Source organism: Copadichromis virginalis, linkage group LG9 (assembly GCF_057382275.1).
Source record: "Copadichromis virginalis isolate Kocher_CV1m ecotype Utaka linkage group LG9, C_Virginalis_male_GT1.1, whole genome shotgun sequence".
NCBI classification, from domain to species: Eukaryota; Metazoa; Chordata; class Actinopteri; order Cichliformes; family Cichlidae; genus Copadichromis; species Copadichromis virginalis.
The window spans coordinates 28,901,043-28,919,565 of NC_140626.1; the positions used below are offsets into that span (position 1 = coordinate 28,901,043).

General features: G+C 39.1%; 1 protein-coding gene across 2 annotated transcripts; it reads left to right on the forward strand.

Annotated features, from left to right (window-relative positions):
* Nucleotides 1-28: 28 nt before the first annotated feature.
* Nucleotides 29-16,069, forward strand: hnf4g (hepatocyte nuclear factor 4, gamma). 2 transcript variants are annotated; one of them, XM_085468639.1, is made up of 11 exons: nucleotides 29-242; nucleotides 5,049-5,214; nucleotides 5,460-5,554; nucleotides 6,938-7,044; nucleotides 7,170-7,319; nucleotides 9,658-9,745; nucleotides 10,118-10,270; nucleotides 10,743-10,792; nucleotides 11,077-11,263; nucleotides 13,197-13,316; nucleotides 13,572-16,069. In XM_085468639.1, exons 1-11 carry the CDS (start codon nucleotides 212-214, stop codon nucleotides 13,691-13,693), a joined length of 1,269 nt encoding a protein of 422 aa, XP_085324765.1. In that variant the 5' UTR covers nucleotides 29-211; the 3' UTR covers nucleotides 13,694-16,069. The 2 variants fall into 2 exon arrangements, with proteins under 2 accessions (XP_085324765.1, XP_085324764.1); XM_085468638.1 differs by lacking the exon at nucleotides 29-242 and adding an exon at nucleotides 3,192-3,495.
* Nucleotides 16,070-18,523: the final 2,454 nt, after the last annotated feature.

The window sequence follows — 18,523 nt, forward strand, 5'->3', positions numbered from 1 at the left end:
TTTGTTTAGTAAATCGATCTAATGACAGGGCTATGGTGGCGCCATCCAATGTGTCGCTTTCTGAATTATAGGCCGCTCAGCTCTCCAACCTTCCCTTTTAACGTGGTTGAACACCTTTACTATTTTCCCATGCTCAGTGTGACTTAGTCCAATGACACACTGAGGGGCTCAGGGCTGCTAGCTGTCGGAGAACAACGGTACACCTGGATAAATGCACATCCCGGACAGAAACAGAAACACAGGTAAGCCAAACATTTCTTTTTAAGTACACTGTCGCTGAAATTCAAATGGTTCACATCAGACTAAGAAGAGTAGAAGAAGTGTTGTTTTTGCTGTAGTGGGAGTGAAGGTTACCTTTGGTAGTTTTTCAAGGAAGTTTGTGAATGCGATCCCTTAAATCACGTGGTTTCTGTATTATGGTGGCAATGGTTGGACTCCTTGTTCGCACAAACGGCACCTGCTGCTATGTCCTGTAGCCAGTACTCTGTATCTGCAGGCATTTTGTAAAAAGCAGATAAGAAATACTAACTTTGCAACATGGGCTTGCGCTGATCGGGCGATAACCCATTTCATCTGCAGAAAGATGGTAATCTGTTCATGTGGTGTTTTTCTTCTACTATCACTGCATTTAATGTCCAATAGGACGATTCCATTTCTATAATGCAGTTCTATAATGAATTGATCTGAAGGAGGCGGAAGTTTTGCTCTTTATTTTTTTACTATTTACAAGAACATGCAACGCCTGTGTGAACAAAACTACTTGTTTTTTGCACAAACCTTGACAATACATGAAGTATACACATATTGAGAAAAAAGAAACAACCCTTAGTTAATTTTTTAGCCCAGATTGCAATGGGATTGTTTTGCTGAGGCATTCCCAGAGTTGTTGATTGACTTTTGAGGCTGTGCATATCGGTCTGCCCTTTACTGTTCTGCTGTTCTGTTAGACTTAAACTTAACTATAATGTCTAAACCCACAGGACGCACTTCAGCGGAATTATTGATTTGTATTTTTTTAACATTTTTTTTTTCAGCTTGCATATACAGTAACGCTAACTTTTCACTGTGAAGAGTGAGAGTTGCAAAACCATAGTTAACTATTATTTCATGCATCTAGTCTCTTGCATGTTCTCTTCCTCTCTTTTGCAACACATAAAAAAGAAATACTGTATTAAAGACGTACAGTTTTAGGAGTGAATACTACTGAACTGCGTACTTAACTGTTTCCAGAGTATCAGGAAGTAAGGGTTTACTAGAGTCAGTAATCGAGGCTGATTGTCATCTGTGACTATTAAAACCTAGTCTAAATAGAAGCGACAGTATTATGGCCAGTTCACACAGATATAGCCTCTTAGCTATGGGTTTTATGGCCACAAAAGGCTTTTGGTTGCTAGGCAGATGCAAGCTTTCTCAGACATGTCCTGCAACAAGCCACAATACCTTTTTAGTATTACAACTGTTTCTATGAATGTGATTCTCATACATTAAAATCTTTTTAATTTAAATTTACGTCTAGGCTGAACTGCTTCTATATTATATTTTCTTTTTTTGCCAGGTGGCAGAATAGACTTTCAATGTATCTGAGAGATCAACAAAATTAACAACCTACTGTAAAACAACACAAGCAGCTGATCACCCTTGCTGTTCCAAATGTTGTAGCTTCCTTAGTGCAAATCAGAAAGTGCTTTCTTATGTATTCAAAATGAAAAAGAGGGGAAAGATCAAAGGCACTCATCATTACAGAAATAAAGACCTCAATTGCTGTGCTTTCTGTCCTTGCTCTTAAGAGTGGAAGGTGAAGCTTTAAAAAAGCCTTTTAGAGCGTTTAGGCTGTTTTGAGTGAACATTGATTTTTCTTTCTATCTACAAGCCTAAAAGCACGATTCTTTGTTGTCTATTAAACTGTAATCACATAAGAACCTTTATTAGAAACTAACATGGAGCATCTGCATTTACCATCATGCCTTTATACAGACTAAATGTGACGGTAAGGATGCAATTCTTCATCTTCCCTTTCCACAAATGTGATGAGTCAGGAGTCCTAACGTTACTACCTGGTTAAAATGTAATCTCTCTATAATCTCTCTATCACATCGCTCTCTCTCTCTATCGCCTCTGTCTCTTAGTCCCTACGCTTCCAATATTATAGAATATATCTGTTATTACCATGCAGCCAAGTGCTAATAGCGTTTTCTGTCATGTGTGCAATATTGTTGCCTAAACTGACCACACCATACCTGCACATATATGACGAACCCCTCAGACTGGGCCATTCACTGCTGATTTAGGGCATCAAATCTCCTATGACACTGCCTCTTATCATTTACAGTCTTCACAGCACAATGCCTCAAGCTGATTACCTTTAACCCACACGATAAGAGTTAGTGTAATGAAACCCCTGATTTAAATGGGTGGGTTAGGCACATGTTGATGGATTCATGCAAAGGTGGTCATATTATGTTTTTAACTTCCCTGACTGAAAATAGGAGGGTAACACCTGTTCCAATTTGCACTTTAGAGTCAATTTGTACTTACTAATCTTGTTTGGGTTTTTTTTGTTTGTTTGGTTTTTTTGCAAATAATTATTCTAACTGATATGAAACCATAGACATTGATGACTGAGCTAAAAAACTATGAAAGAAGAAGAAATTAAAAGCAGTGTTGTTGGTGATGTTTAAAGTAGCAGTCAGATTATTTAGAAACTTGTAGTAGAAAAAGAGTAAATAAAGAGTTAAAAACAGTGGGTTGGGTGAACCCATGGTGTGTATGTGGATGCCTTAATGGGAGTTATCAGTGTTTTCTACTTCACTGCGTGTCCTTATAGATTATATCTGCTGAGGTGGTAGTGCTATTACTTCACCATTGATTAGATTAGGAAACCTGGGAAGGACACGCACAGTCACTCACACACACACACACACACACACACACACACACACACACACACACACACACACACACACACACACACACACACACATACGTCAGATGCACATTCATACATGCTACTCTCTGTAAGAACAAACGCCTAAATTGTGCACATAGTGTGCAAGCGTTCTCCAAATAAATAAATAAAAGAGCAATGAAAGACAGAGGAGGGAAAGGAAATGTCTCTTTTCTCACTATCTATTCATCCCTGTGATAAGTGTATGAGAGAAGGGTAGATAAGTGAAGTGTAATAAGGTGAGAAGAACCCCAGCTCCTCCCCTCCTTATTGTTCAAGGCCCAATCAGATCAGATTATGGGTCTTTTATGACAGGGATCTCCCTTGTTATTTCTGAAAGAAATAGATGAAACAGAGGCAGGACTATAGGAAAAAAGAAGAGAAGAGAAGAGAAGAGAGAGAAAACCAGGCTCAAACAGGAATGAAGTATCCTCCTACTCCTCAGAGTAAAACTCTGTTAGATATGGAAGTAGCCAACTACTGTGAAGGCCTGGATCCTTCGTACAACACGCTGGGCTTTGAGCATGCAGAGGTACTCTATGTAGGACGAGGTAAGTGTGTGCAAACACAGACAGATTCACACCAAAACACAAACAAGTCAAGCACACAGAAAGACATACATTGAAAGATAGGCCACTCTCTCACATACTTATCAGGGCCTTTAGAATGATCTGATTGGGTCATCAGCCAGAGTACTGGATGAGGAGTTGTGGCTGTTTGTTAAATAAGACAGTCACTGATGAAGTTTAGTGACAGCAGCTGAACGCAAATGAGTTGCTATTTGCAGAAAGAGGGGAAATGTGTTTGATGTGTTTGATATGCTCAAGTGCACTGCTTGGGAAACTCTGACTGATGTTTTAATACTGACTGCCAGTGTGTATGTGTGTCTTGCTTGACACCATTATGTATAGTAAATCCCACTTGCCTGTTGTTGCCTGTGTATGTGTGTATGCATCATGAAAGGAAGTGTGTGTTGTGAAGGAAATAAAAGGGCTGTGTCAAAGTTTGAGGGGGACTAAATGAATGATAACCAAACAGTTTAGGCAGAAACTGCAGGAATGTGTCATAAAGATATTTTACTGGACAGCAAGCACAAATCTCTGTGATACACGGGCGTTACCTCAGCATGGAAGGAAAATTAGTCAAACATTTACTGTAGACACTCATTGACTCATTTAACAATGGCACTGGCCCGTGTGAGACCAAATGAGTTGTGCGCAGTAGAAATTTAAACATGTATGTGTTCGATGCATCTTGAGTTTTTACTCGATTGACAGCAGGTTCCATTTAGTAGACTTTAGACTTTAGTAGACAGAACATCTTAGATGGAGGCAGCGATGATGGTGATGGTTTCTATTATAGTGACGATGCTGGTGCTGGTATAATGGTAGAGATTATGTTGATGATGACAATAAAGACATAAAAATAGAAATAAAGACAATGACAATCATGTTTTGTCATTAACAGCAATGTCTGGTAATACCAGACATCCTCCAACACAATGCACAACACATTTACCAGAGAAGTATCAGCAGTGTTATGGGTTTCCTTCAGTGATACATGGTTTGGGGGGGGGGGGGGACATTTTGATATTTGTTATTTCTGGAGTAAGGCTTCACACAGTGACTAATTAACTAAACATTTTATACCTTAATTGCTCCCACGGAGGCAATACACTGAGAAGTTAAAGGAAAAAATCTAACCCCACAGAGGATGTAGCGGGTTTAATGGTGAAGGGGCATTTTGCTGACCTACCGAGTGGGACTTTTGAGTTCCTTTGGGGATAAAAGTCATTACAAAATCACCTTTAATCCGATGATCATTTCCTGATCAGAGTGGCCTCTTTCGTGATCCAAAAGCCCCCACCCACAGGGCTTTAGGGGTCACTGAATAGCTTGAAATGTGTGAAAGTAATGTGAACTGTATGCTACGGTCTTTCATATCACCACATGGTTATTGGAGATTGGGGACCAAAGTGTCAAAATCTCCATCATCATCATAAAATGCACAAAGTGAATCACTTTTGAAAGAATGACGTGTGCATAATGCATATGCATTTGTATTTACCTGTGTGTGTTTTATTTTGTTTTTTTTGGTGCTCCAGACAGCATGCCGACAGAGCCAAGCCTGCCTGGTCCAGATGGGATCATTAGTAACTGTGCAATCTGTGGAGATAAAGCCACAGGGAAACACTATGGAGCCTCCAGCTGTGATGGCTGCAAAGGCTTCTTCAGACGCTCGATACGCAAGAGCCACGTCTATACCTGCAGGTACAGTTTGCAAAGATACACTGTGCAAGCATGAAATGCATAATGTGTGTATGCATGTGGGAAATATAAGAAATAGTTCATGCAATTGTCATAAATATCATCACAAATGTGCTTTTATACTCATGCACCCTTAAGATAATTTGCCAAAAATAGTGATAATTTGCTTTTTGTTTCAGGGTTGCATACTTTATTGTCGAATGATATGTCACAATTTTCTTGCTCTGATAACTTTGCATGTTCTGAAGGTTCAGCAGACAGTGCGTCGTGGATAAAGATAAGAGGAACCAGTGTCGTTTCTGCAGACTCAACAAATGCTTCAGAGCTGGCATGAAAAAAGAAGGTAGTGAAACCTCTTTTGAATGAGACGCGAAGTGAAATTGTTACACCTACATGCAGAGAATAGAGATAGAGTCTTCCTGATCTTTTACGTTTCTGCATATATGTCGCACAAAATTGTCAAACAAATTTTAATATTAGACAAAGATAACCTGAGTAAATACAAAATGCATTTTTTAAACAATGATTTCATTCATCTGTCAGATCAGATAAATCAAGAAAGTGAGAAGTGAAGTAGGCTGAAAGGTCACTTGCCTCAATTACGGTCAGAGTTCATGATTCAACAATAAGAAAGCGACTTGGCAATGATGATCTGGTCCTGCTCTGCTACTTCAGGACTTGAATGACTTGCCATAACTGATGGAACCATGAATTCTGCTCTTTACATAAAGAAGACCATCCGTTATCAGTCAAGCTTAAGTATTCTCAAGTTATGCAGCAGAACAATGATCCAAAACACTCCGGAAGTGTTTGGAGTGGTCTAGTCGAAGTCTGGACTCAAATTCTACTGAGATGCTTCGGCGTGATCTTAAAGAGGCTGTTCATGCTCAAAATGAAATGGAATAAAAATAGTTTTCCAAAGTGGGCCAAAGTTTTTCCACCGCGATGTGAATGACTCATTGCACAACTAGTTATTAAGTTTAGGGGCCATTTACTTTTCCACGTAGGGCCAAGTGGGTTTAGATAACTGTCAACCAGTATTTACCCGAGTTATCTTTGTCTAATATTAAAATTGGTTCCATCATCTGAAACATGTAAATGTGGCAAATATGCAAAAAGATAAGGCATCATGAAGAGGGCCAATCCCTCACAGCACTGTATGTACATTATATACACACTATGAAGGAGAAGTACCTTTCTTAGTGAAGTTTAATGACAAAGTGGAAAATTAAAATGAGAGAAGAAATTACTTCTGTCAGAGAAACCGACAACTGCTTCAAGATGGATGAAATGGGCTCTGCCATAAAACAGGTGTTTACTTGGTGTGTGTTTGTATTTATGAGGGGTATAACCTTGGTACAGAGTTTTACAACCCCTAATCATGTGTTATTTAAACATGTTGTTCTGGATTGTATCAGGTTAACGTTTGACTCCCTTTGTTGATGAGAGTCTGTAGTGCTATTTTTCCTAATTATTAACTGTCGTAGTGTATGCAGGCATCTCTTAACACTCATAAATTACTTAAAATTTAAAGCCTCAAAACTGGAAAACCAGGAATAAAGCTTCATTATTGTTACTTTGTTACTCTTTTTTTTTGGGGGGGGGGGGGGGGGGGGCTATTTGACTGGTAAAGTGTTGGAGATGTTGCTTCTTCACTGTTCCCTTTTTTAGATTGCTTCCTCTTTCATGCATACACACAGCCATAATTATGTTTGTGATATATTAGCTGTGCAGAATGAGAGGGATCGGATCAGTTCCCGAAGAAGTATCTCCGACTCCCAAGACCTTCCAACTATTACTATTTTGGCCCAAGCAGAATCATTGTCCCACCAGGTGATAATCCCTTTATAAATTTCTTATTTTAAATCTCTTTTATGTTTGTATGTTAGTTGATGAACTTTATCAGTAATATGAGTGACCTGTAACCTGCAAGCTGTTCAATTCCTCTTCTCCGGCAGAGCACTACTCCGGTTGGAATAGCAGACTTGTCAGAGCAGAAGTCAGCCACTGTAGGGGACATATGTGATTCTATGAGACAGCAGTTATTGGTGTTGGTGGAATGGGCCAAATATATTCCTACTTTTGGAGAACTTCCACTGGATGACCAGGTAACTGGCTGTTCTGCCTGATTTGCAATCTGTGACTGTGACATTTCTTCTTTGCATGTAATGAGTGTCATGCATACAGTACTGCGCAAAAGTCTTGAGCTGCCCCTCACTTCCTAATATATGATAGCAAATGGCTATAGCAATGTACTGTAACATCTAAAAACATACATGGAAAGACTTTGTACAGAGTTTGGACAATCCTAAGGAACTTGAAGTTTGGTATGACTGCCTTTAATATCCAATTCAACCTAAAATTTCTTGCCATTTCTTGAGGTAGTCTTAAAGGCCATTCTAAAGCTATTCTTTGAATGTTATGTTCTCAGTCCCAATTAAGTCACACTGCTTCAATAATGTTAAGGTCCAGGCTCTTGCAAGGCCAGTCCATGTTTGACAAGATTCACAGCACCACTGGCTGAGAGCCTCCACCGTAATTTACAGGTTTCTGTGGACATTCACTGCTGTGCCTCTCTCCTGATCTCCTTTGTATATATTGATGACACAGTCCAGTTCTTGCCCATGGCTTCTTGACAGCCACCTTTGCACTGAGGCTATTTCTACTAAGACTTGGTGAACAGCTGAAGGGCCAGATGTAGGGATGGGTATCGTTTAGGTTTTATCCAATACCAGTACCAAACCGGTACTTTTGAAACGGTGCCGGTGCTTAAATGGTGCTCGAACCGGTGCTTAAAGAATGGAGGACACAAAATTGGTCCAAAAAGCTCTCATGTTCAGCTGTTTTTTTGTAAAAAGATAACAATGTTAGCCTTTTCTGCAGCTATAGGGGATTTATGGTATCACTCTTGGCTGGAAGCAGTGCTTAAACAATGCAAAAAACAAACTTTGTCCAAAAACCTCTCATGTTTAGCTGTTCTCCACTTTTTCTTTGGTGATTTTAGCCTTTTTGGCCAGGGTGAAGGGAGCATCTGCCATCAAACAAGAAGACAGCCGCATGTAACTACGACGGTGTTTGCTAGTTCACCTTACATGCATTAATTCAATAACGTGGTTAGCTTACACACGAACAACATTAAGCTACTCACGCAGAGAAGAACGGCTGTTGCTGCCATCATCATCCCTCATCATTTCTGCTACACTGGCCGGGCTACGGGCCAGGACTCTACTCTTCGGGTTCTTGGGGGATGTTACTAAATCCTAGTCCGATAACAGGCAACCCACCCGCAGTAGATGTGCACGGTGTGAAGTCTCGCAGCAAGCTATCAAATACGGCGCATTTCTCGGCTTTTAACAAAATGCTATACGTCGCCAGGTGTTTCATCAGATTCGAGGTGTTACCTCCTTTGCACAGTATCACCTTAAAGCACTTGTTGCAGGCTGCTGAGTTTGCATCTTTTGCTGTGAAGTACAGCCAGACTTCGACCGCTTCGCCTTGGGCATTTTTAATCTGTAGCTCTGCTCTAAAAGAATGTAGGTACCTGGGCCCGCCTACTACGCTTGCAAAGGTAAAATGATTGGCTAGAATCCAAAGTGTATGACATCTCAGGAAAAAAAAAGCACCGAAATGTGCGCACCGGATACCGGTACCCATCCCTAGCCAGATGCACATTTTAGTTGCTGAGGTCCTTGCTGGAGTTTTCCTATTTCTTAATGACGTGACTTCAGTTACTCTTCATCTTCTGCACATACTGTTTAGGCTTGCCGCATCGTCTTTTGTCCTCCACCTGTACAGATTCTCTATGTTTTTACACACATCGCTGAGATATGCCAAAATTTCAAGTAACAGCTTTTTGAGAATCCCCTTGCAGGTGCAAAAAATTATATATTTTATGCCTGTGAAACTGTGTTATCTTTGGCATTTGCCATAAATTCAACTAAGGAAAGGGGAAGAAATTGTGGGGGGTTTTAGGTTGCTAGCAACAAAGTGCTCAAAGATACAATTTAAAAGGGTTTCTTTTCCAGAGTTGTTATGTGTAGACAGAACATTGGTTAATCCCTTGAGTTACACTCCTTTTTTATGCTTGAATGATTCATAGGTCCGTTTGAAATAGCTTGACAAAAAGCAGAGCGAAACAAAACAAATAAACATTCCTCTGAAAACAGTCAGGTACAAAGCCCTTCAGACATCCTGGAGAACTATTGATTAAGACCACTTTAAAAAATTAGAAGCAAGCACTTGGAACCAAAATATAGAGAAATGAGGGTGGACTCAGGACATTTGTACAATACTGTACTTATTATCTCATGTCTGGTTTTGGAAACTAATTTTCAGCACTTGTTGATGTGCGAGGTTTGAAAACAGAATATTTGAAGGTAATGATTAAATTTGAGGCATTGTTACATTGTTTCTGTTCTTTGTTTACCTGTGTGTGTTTGTCCATAGGTGAGCTTGCTTCGGGCTCATGCTGGTGAACACCTCTTGCTTGGGGTTGCCAAAAGGTCAATGCCATTCAAGGACTTCCTGCTTTTAGGTAGAAACCAATGACTAGAAAGGCCTCTTCCTTATGTGTGGTGAAGTCATGTGGACTTAGAATGATTAACTAAAGCTTTCTGTTTCTCTGTGACTTCAAAAGTTTTTCTTGTAAATTACATTATTCATTATCGATACATCATACTGTAAGCAACTACAAACAATCAGGCACTTTTATACTTCTTAAGATCTCCACACCTATTTTCCATAGCCCATTGCCCTGCCTAAAAGAGAGTCTACAAGTTTCTCTGAAGGAAACAAAAATCCACCTGGCTCCAAAAGCACATACCACAGCGCTCCACCTCATACACACCCATGTTCAGTACCTACTTCATCTCAACACTGCCGCTAACTTTACTCACTGTCCCTGCAGGTAATGGCTGTGTGATCCACAGAGACAGTCCTGAACCAGAGATCTGTAGGGTAGCCAACAGAGTCCTGGATGAGCTGGTGCGGCCCTTCCAGGAAATACAAATAGATGACAACGAGTTTGCAGCACTCAAGGCTATTGTCTTTTTTGACCCAGGTAATGAATAAAAAGTGGCATTTAACCCCAGAACCAGTAAAAATAGTAAACCACAGATGATGACAGACATCACAATCAATTTGAACAGACGATTTTATCTTGTCTGCATTGCCTTTTCTGCTCATATCCATCTTTCCCGACATGTCCCGGCTAGATTTCCCCTCAAAGTTAGGTCCCAATCCCTCTCTTGCCTCTTTACGTTACCCTAGTGTGACCACAATCCCTGCCCCCATGTTTTGTTACTCCCTCCCTTTTCTATCCCCTTCACTAAATCCTTCATTTTGCACTTCATGCCAAAGTTTGACCATAATCATTCCATCAATTCCACTCATATCCGCAATTCCATCCATGATCTTTCCATTTTTATTTATTTATTTATTTATCCTGTGCTGCCCCGTCCCTCAATCCTGTCCTATATCCCTTCCCCGCCTTAACGCAACCCCCCTTCCTTGCTTTGCCTTCCATTCTGCAGATGCAAAGTCTTTGCGGGATCCTTCGAAGATTAAGACCATGCGACTGCAGGTAGGTCAAGCATTTGACCTTTCTAGATTGTTGCGGGACATCTGGTCGTTCTAGGATATTTTTTTCTTTTTTCTTTTTTTTTTTAAATTTTCAATCATGTAAATGATTTTGATTTCAAAAGCAACCATCCTGTCAATGTCAACCTCAATGTCATCATGTATTTTTCTTTTAATTTATGCACATCTTCTTTCAAAATGTCAGCAAAATGAAAGAAAAATGGATTTTGCTTATAATGACAGTGACATGTGACCACATAGGGACTCTGTGTTTGTGCGTGCGCACAGGTTCAGATGAGTCTGGAAGACTACATTAATGATCGTCAGTATGACTCCAGAGGTCGTTTTGGAGAGCTGTTACTCCTGCTGCCCACCCTGCAGAGCATCACCTGGCAGATGATCGAACAGCTCCAGTTCATTAAGTTTTGCGGCCTGGCCAAGATAGACAACCTGTTGCATGAAATGCTTCTAGGAGGTGAGATTGGCTGATGTCTGTGCTTGTAAATGTGCAGAAAAAACAAATTTGACCTTGAGCACTACCACCAAATCCTCTGCTGAAATTTCTCAGTGCAGAATTATGAAGCACTGCGGAAAACGAAAAGAATACTTGCTTGAAAGTTTTCTAGTTTATATACAGGAGGCAAAAAGTTTTACACAATAACTTTGTACAATACGCATTTATATTTATATTACGTTAAGCTGAAATAGAATAAACCGGGTACATAAGATGCTGCTAGGGACATCTGCAAACACATCTAAATGTATATAAATACGGGAAATCTGAAGTTAAAGCTACAGTGCATCAAATATATTCTCAGGAGGGCCATGACAGACAATTGAAGCTTGAAACATAAACTAAAAAGTCATCTCCAAAAATGTTTTCCAGTTTTCACCATATATGCTTAAAAAAAACCTCCATGATATGACAACCCGACTTAAAAGAAAGAGCACAGAAATAGCTGCACTTGTTGCATTTGCCAGCATCTTGTCAGAACGTAGAACGAAACCACACACAAAACGCAGTAATAAAAACTCTCAGGCTATTCAAATTCTGTTAAGATGACATTATATTTAGCAATGAGTATGATCAAGCAAAACTGAAAGACAAAAGGAAAGATCCTGTATAGCTTATAAACATCTATAAAAAACAATGTGTCTTCTCATATCAAGTAATTTTTTTAGCTTTACTCATGAATGGCACAGACATATATGTATATATAAACTTGTTTAAACAGAAAGAAAGACGGCTTACAGGTTATGTTAGTATGTCTGGTAATAATCACCAAAAACAGACAAAAATGTAACCTGTAATTTTTTTAAAAAGTGCTTTAGGGGATTTTTTCCACAATAATTTAAGATCACAATTGTAGCCTCATGGTTTCACATCCTGCCTTTGGTCTTTTAACTTCAAACTGCTGCCTTCATAGTAATTCATTTATATTTTAAAGAAATGTTGTATATATAATACAGGAATCATTAACAACACCCACATAACCAATATGAAAAATTAAGTCTTACATAAAAACCTTTTGCAGTACTTACAGCTTCTTTAGCTTTACTTGAATGAAATGTCACCTGTTAAGTTCTACGGCTGTGATATTTATGGACCATATTTCTTATTCTTTAATCTGTATTCAGTGGTGACTCGAACAGAACATTGATTCAAATTTTCGTGACCGTGAAATCATGTACGGGCGACATACACATATCGGAGAACATAACATGGCATCCTCTGGGGAATGATGAAGTGAACATGATACACCAAAATCAAAAGAACTGGGACTTACTGTATATGTGACAATGTCTGTGCAAAGGTTCATTCAGGTTGGCCCATCTTTTTAAAAGGAAATAGGATATCTACACACATACAAACAAACTAGCTGAAAAATCAGTGAGTTAATATATTTTAATGTGAACAGACCTCTCACCTGTAGAAACACTCAAAAACCTAACTGCTTTGCAACTGTAATATGGTAAAAGCTGAATAAAAGTTAGTCTGGTTACAACAGCATATATGTTTAATTTTACTGAGTGGTATACATAAATGACATAGTCTCTACATTTACAGGGGATGGTAGGCAGTAGCCCAGACTACTGAGGTCGATGAGAGGGGGTCCAACTTTCAAAATTTTATCACTGCATTTAACTTATTTAGCAGTACGTAATTATACATTTATTATTACATTTAATTATACATTTATCTGACATGGCAACACAGTTTAAAGGGGGCAACAAGGAGTGGCAATCAAATTTCAGGGAGGTAGTGCCACCCCGGGTGCCCCCTTTATCCACACCCCTGAACATAAAGTAGCGCATGAAACAAAGTAGGAAGAAATCTGCAAAATTACTCTGGTTACAACTTCATCACTGTGTGTTGAAGTTTATTTGCACCTGTGTTATATTTTAAGGGCTTGCGACAGAACCCACACACCTGCACCATTCAGCACACACCCAGCTGGCCCAGGACCCTGTGACTGGACACACATTGGTCATCAGTACCATGCCTGTCAATCACACTCCACAAATAGGTAAGTTTCTGGATGCTATCAGTTAACACACACACAAACAAAAATGCATGCAGTCATGTAAAGTGCATTCAGTAACACTGGAGCAAACGTGACATACACACAAACAAACACACACTTTATCTTATCTAAAGAGTGTGTCCAAAAACTTTTTTTTTTAAATTATGCTTCAACACAGTAATTAAAATCTGTAATATATATGTATGTATATCACACAATCCTACAAATGTTGCTTTGTCCCTGTCTCTTTTCCTGCAGCCTCTCCAGACACTCCCATCCCATCGCCCCCGCAGGGTCCTGCACCGGAAATGTACAAACATTTTCCCCAGCCTGTTTGTCCTCCAGCGAGCCCTTCACCTTCTGCACAGACAGACCCCTGACTCTTTCCTGCATTATGTCAACGAATCTGACAGCAGATCAGTTTCCTTGCCCCCTGTTCATTATCCAGGCATGGTATGAAAATTATGACAGAAATCTCTGTTCAGTGTCAACAGTTAGACTTTCCTACCCCATGACTCCTGGAGCTCCTGATACAATATCCTAACCGGTTATGTGCACCACATTTCAAGGTTTTATTTTCTTACAGTGGCAAAACTCACAAAAGAAAAGCACAATGTTTATGCAGTCTTTTTCAGGTACAACCCTGTCTGTGTGTGTCTGCGTGTGTGTCTATGCTTATTTGCTTATTTCCTGGCACCAGAGTGTTTGGCAGCGCAGACTCTGGGTATCCTGATCAGGCGGCGCAGTCAAACATTGGTGCTCATTTTAGCACAAAATTGTATTTGCCTTAAAACACGCTCAGACCATGTCTTACCCATAGTCATCACACCGCAGCAAGAATGATACGTGTGCTTCCACTGTAGTCACTGATATGAAAGAGGGATTGTATTTAAGTTGCAATGATGGCACAGCAGCAACTTTATTATTCATTTAAATCTCCAGACTTGGCAGCAGGATCCGTCAACTAAAGGCATGTTCTCTGTTTTTCTGAGCATCACACTAGAAAGCTATTTCTCAGAGATTTAACAGTGAAATCATCTGGAGTAATGCAGCTGTCCCCAGGATGAGTTCCGAGCTCCATCAAAATACGTTCGCACACACACACACACACACACACACACACATATATTATGTGTAATACAAAGTCCAGACTCTATCTAAACTTATATATATTCACATTACATTCGTATAATATTTCATTTTGACCACTGGAATCATATTCATAAATATTTGCTCACATGACTTTCATCCAACCTGAATGTTAAACAAGTAAACATGTTGGTGAAAACATTTTAAAACAAGCTCAAATGCATGCCTTCCAAATTTATTTTTAAATATCAGGGATAGACTCCCGCAGGGGTCCAGTAGCCTTTAATTTCGCTGTGCTGAGTAAGGAAGATAAAAGCTTGCAGCACACCGGAAGAAAAAAAAAGTCCAGATGGTGGCGGCAGGAGCTCTCTTCATGGTTTCGCTGAATTTCAGTCTGACCGTTTGTTTAACAAAATTATCTCTAAGTGACCTGAAGACTGTTTATTTTGTTTGATGAGTATTTTAAACTGGTATTTTGCAGAGACACTCTTTTATATTTAGAATGCTGACTTTACTTTTAAGACATAAATGGGTCTGTTTAAATAGGCACTGCTGACAGCCTATTTAAGGTGATGTAGCTTGATTTTTATTTTGAAATTCATGTGCTTTCTGTTTCACCTGTTGCTGCTTTTGTTTCTGAGCCTCCATCTGTGTTCGGTCTCAAGAAAATTGAGCCCTCAGAGTTTAATATTCTGCTGCAAAACTGGGATTAATGAAGGAAGTTGTGCATCTATGTGGTCACTTAAAACCATTAACTGACTGATGGTATTCAAGTCAGTAAGGCACCCTTCTTGCTTAGTGAAATGAAAATGTTTTTTTTTTAACTTTCTTTCTTGTCTTAAATTTCTTACTTGATTGGTTATACATATATATAAAACATATATCTACTGTAGATCAATCCTAATGTACTAAACGGTACAGTTTATAACTTATCTGAAAATATGTGAATGTACAAAAATTGCTTTTATTCATTATAGGAAAAGAAGCTATTGCAAAAAAATAAATATAAAAAAAATTAAAGATACTCAGGAAAAAAAGCTGGCTATCACAAAAATAATACTGTTCTTTTGGGCCTAATACATCTAAAACTGTGCTCACCTCTAAACTAAAGTATGTACACAGGAAGTACATGACAGTTATGCAACAAAATTATATATATATTTAAATTTGTAGTTAATATTTGATACTGAGTTATAATACACATAGCTTACACAATGAGACTTGCCTGATATACATACATATATTAATATAATAAAGATCAGCATTGCAGTAATGAAATTCATGATAAATGCAGAAAGGAATGTGGATAATATTTAACTTGCTGTATATATTCAAAATTACAGAAAATATAAATCCATTCAGTTTCTTGAATCAGCTGTATATTTTGGTTGGTTTGTACTGATGATGTGTACATTTCTGAATTTATATGTTGATTAAAAGACAATCTTTAAGAAGTGCTTGTGAATGAATTTGTCAATTTGGATTAACTGTAATGACCTTGCCATTCAGTACATTATGCTGTAGCACAGTACTACCCTCTAGCTGTGAAGAGGTGAAATACAACAGCGTGCCAGGTGTACTACTTGTTGTATATGTAATATATGAAATATTATATGTCTATGCATTCATTCATTTTTGTGTTTTATAAAACAAATAAAAAAATGTCTGGAAAAAAAGATGATTCCTTTCCAATTTATCTGTTTCTACAACCATAAAAAGTAATTTCAGTATAGGGTTTTTTTGCTATATGGAAAAAAGGTAAAATTGACTTTTTTTCCATATTTGGAAAGGAAGACAATATAGACACAGATAATGACAAATTGGCAGAAATATATTTCAATATGGTTTACCCACATTCAGTAATAGTGAGTGTGGCTTGTCTATTACTTCCCTCATGGAAGTCATCACACTCCCCCATAGTTCCACTGGTCAGGGGTATACAGTTTGTATCCAAAGCTTTATTGGCAAGCTATTGAGACCACAGCGCCGGACGACGCTGCTCATCTAAAAGCAAACCAGCTTCCCCCCGTGGTCCATCTGAGGAAAACACATTTTTGAGACAAACATTGAAGCCAAACTCGAATGCAAAGCTGTAATTTACAATAAAACTAAGCTGAGGGGCCAACTGTACTTTTAAATCTGTGATTCTGCTTACGTCCGTCCACACGCAATCATTTTATGGAGGTTTATGTGTATGTGTGATTGTTTGCGTGCAGTGGATGCAACCCAGGGATAAAGCCGAGAGCTCTTATTGTCTATATATTGTGGTGTGACTCAGAGAAAACATTCAGGTTATTTATGGCGGAGGAGATGATGTTGTCTAGAATCAACATGGCCAAATCCTCCTATCAACTCCATAATGGACAAGCTACCTGGCTTAGGTCAGAACAACACCACCTGCAACGGAAAGATGTGTGTATGTGCATATACAGTAGGTGTGTGTGTGTGTGTGTGTTCTCCCAGCTGCAATTTATTTAGAATCCGAGCGGGTGAGTGGGTGTACACTCCTGTGTGTGTTATTGGAATTGTGAGTATGTGTGCGTACCTGGGGAGCTTTAATCAAAGGCCTATAGTGAGGAGATATGGGGGCCCTGTCTCTCTCTCTTTTTGCTCAGATAAAACTGCGTGTTAGCATGCCAGTCACATATCTCATCTGAGACGCACTGCTCTCCTCCCCACACCTCACCTCACAGCGGCCCACACTGACAGCACGCTATTACAAACCAGTATGATACTCACTCCACCTGAGGAAGGTGAAACAAAGGGATGAGGAGACAGACAGAAGGAGGAACAAAAGAAGGATGCAACTGTGAAATGTTTTGGTCTTCCTTAGCTGGATCTTAGGTTTGCATGTTTTAATTTTACACTTAAGATTGAGAAGTTCTAAAGTGGCCATTGCTTCTAGAGTGGCTAAGCTGATAGGGCATCGATTAACTTGCTTTGGAGAAAAACTGATTTCAAACTGCAATATTATTATTTGTTGTATAAGTGCTGAGAGCTGGGCTGCAAAAAGTTAATCCCCCTTTTCTGATCTGTTCATCAAATAACAATCCACACTGCCTTTTTCTGTCATGACCACTAGATGGCTGTACAGTACTGTTGTTTCCACAGGGACGTGTTGCATTTTATTGGTTGCGTGTATATATATTTCCTTCTTCTTCTGCCATCCTAAGCCAAATAAAAGATTAAAATAATCACAATTTCAATAATAAAAGAATCAAAAAATCTGAACCAGATTAACAAATGCAACAAGCCACCTTCATTTAGCTGCAACATTTAAGATGTCACAGTGCCTATATCAGTCATTTTATTTAACGTGTTTAAAGCGTGAAACACACTGACATGTTTCTTTTTACCATTTATTCTTCATCTGTGGTTTTCCCAAACTAATTAAAGATCAAAGCTTAAGGATTAGTTAAGCAATAAAGATTTTTAAAGAGAGGGGTTTTCAGCGTTTCTTTCTTTCTTTTTTTAAATGTAACTTTGCATTTGTGATTTAAAACTGTGATTTATTTTTTTTATGGAAAATGGCTAAAAAAAATTGCAAAGTCACACACTTTGGCTCCAGACCACGCAGGAGAATATTGGTACAGTCTGAAATGAATGGCATGTGTCAGCGATCCGAGATTACAGCCGGAGATTGCAGACTATCATTCCTCACCAGTGCATTTACCCATAATTCCCCTCTGTCTCTAACATATCCGATGATTTCTCCTCTAGGAGACAAGGTGAGGCGGTATGAATCTCTGCCTCTAACTCTGGAATGAATTTAAAACCTCTCCTGAGTGATTTTCTGTGTCTCTGTCCTGCAACTGTGTATATGTGTATGTGTGTGTGTGTGTGTGTGTGTGTGTGTGTGTGTGTGTGTGTGTGTGTGTGTGTGTGTGTGTGTGTGTGTGTGTGTGTGTGTTGAATGCATGTGTGGTTTCTGATTATACCACAGGATGGGTGAAGGGAAGAAAAATACAGAGACAGCTTCATTTCCAAAGCTGAGTTCACATAAATGAGGGATTAAAGCAAGCATGAGGGTGAGGGTTCACCTCGGCCTTCGGTGACAGCTTTCCCTCCTTGAAATCACTCTTTTCCTCTTTGTCTGTCCCTCCCAGTCTCACCCTCCTTTC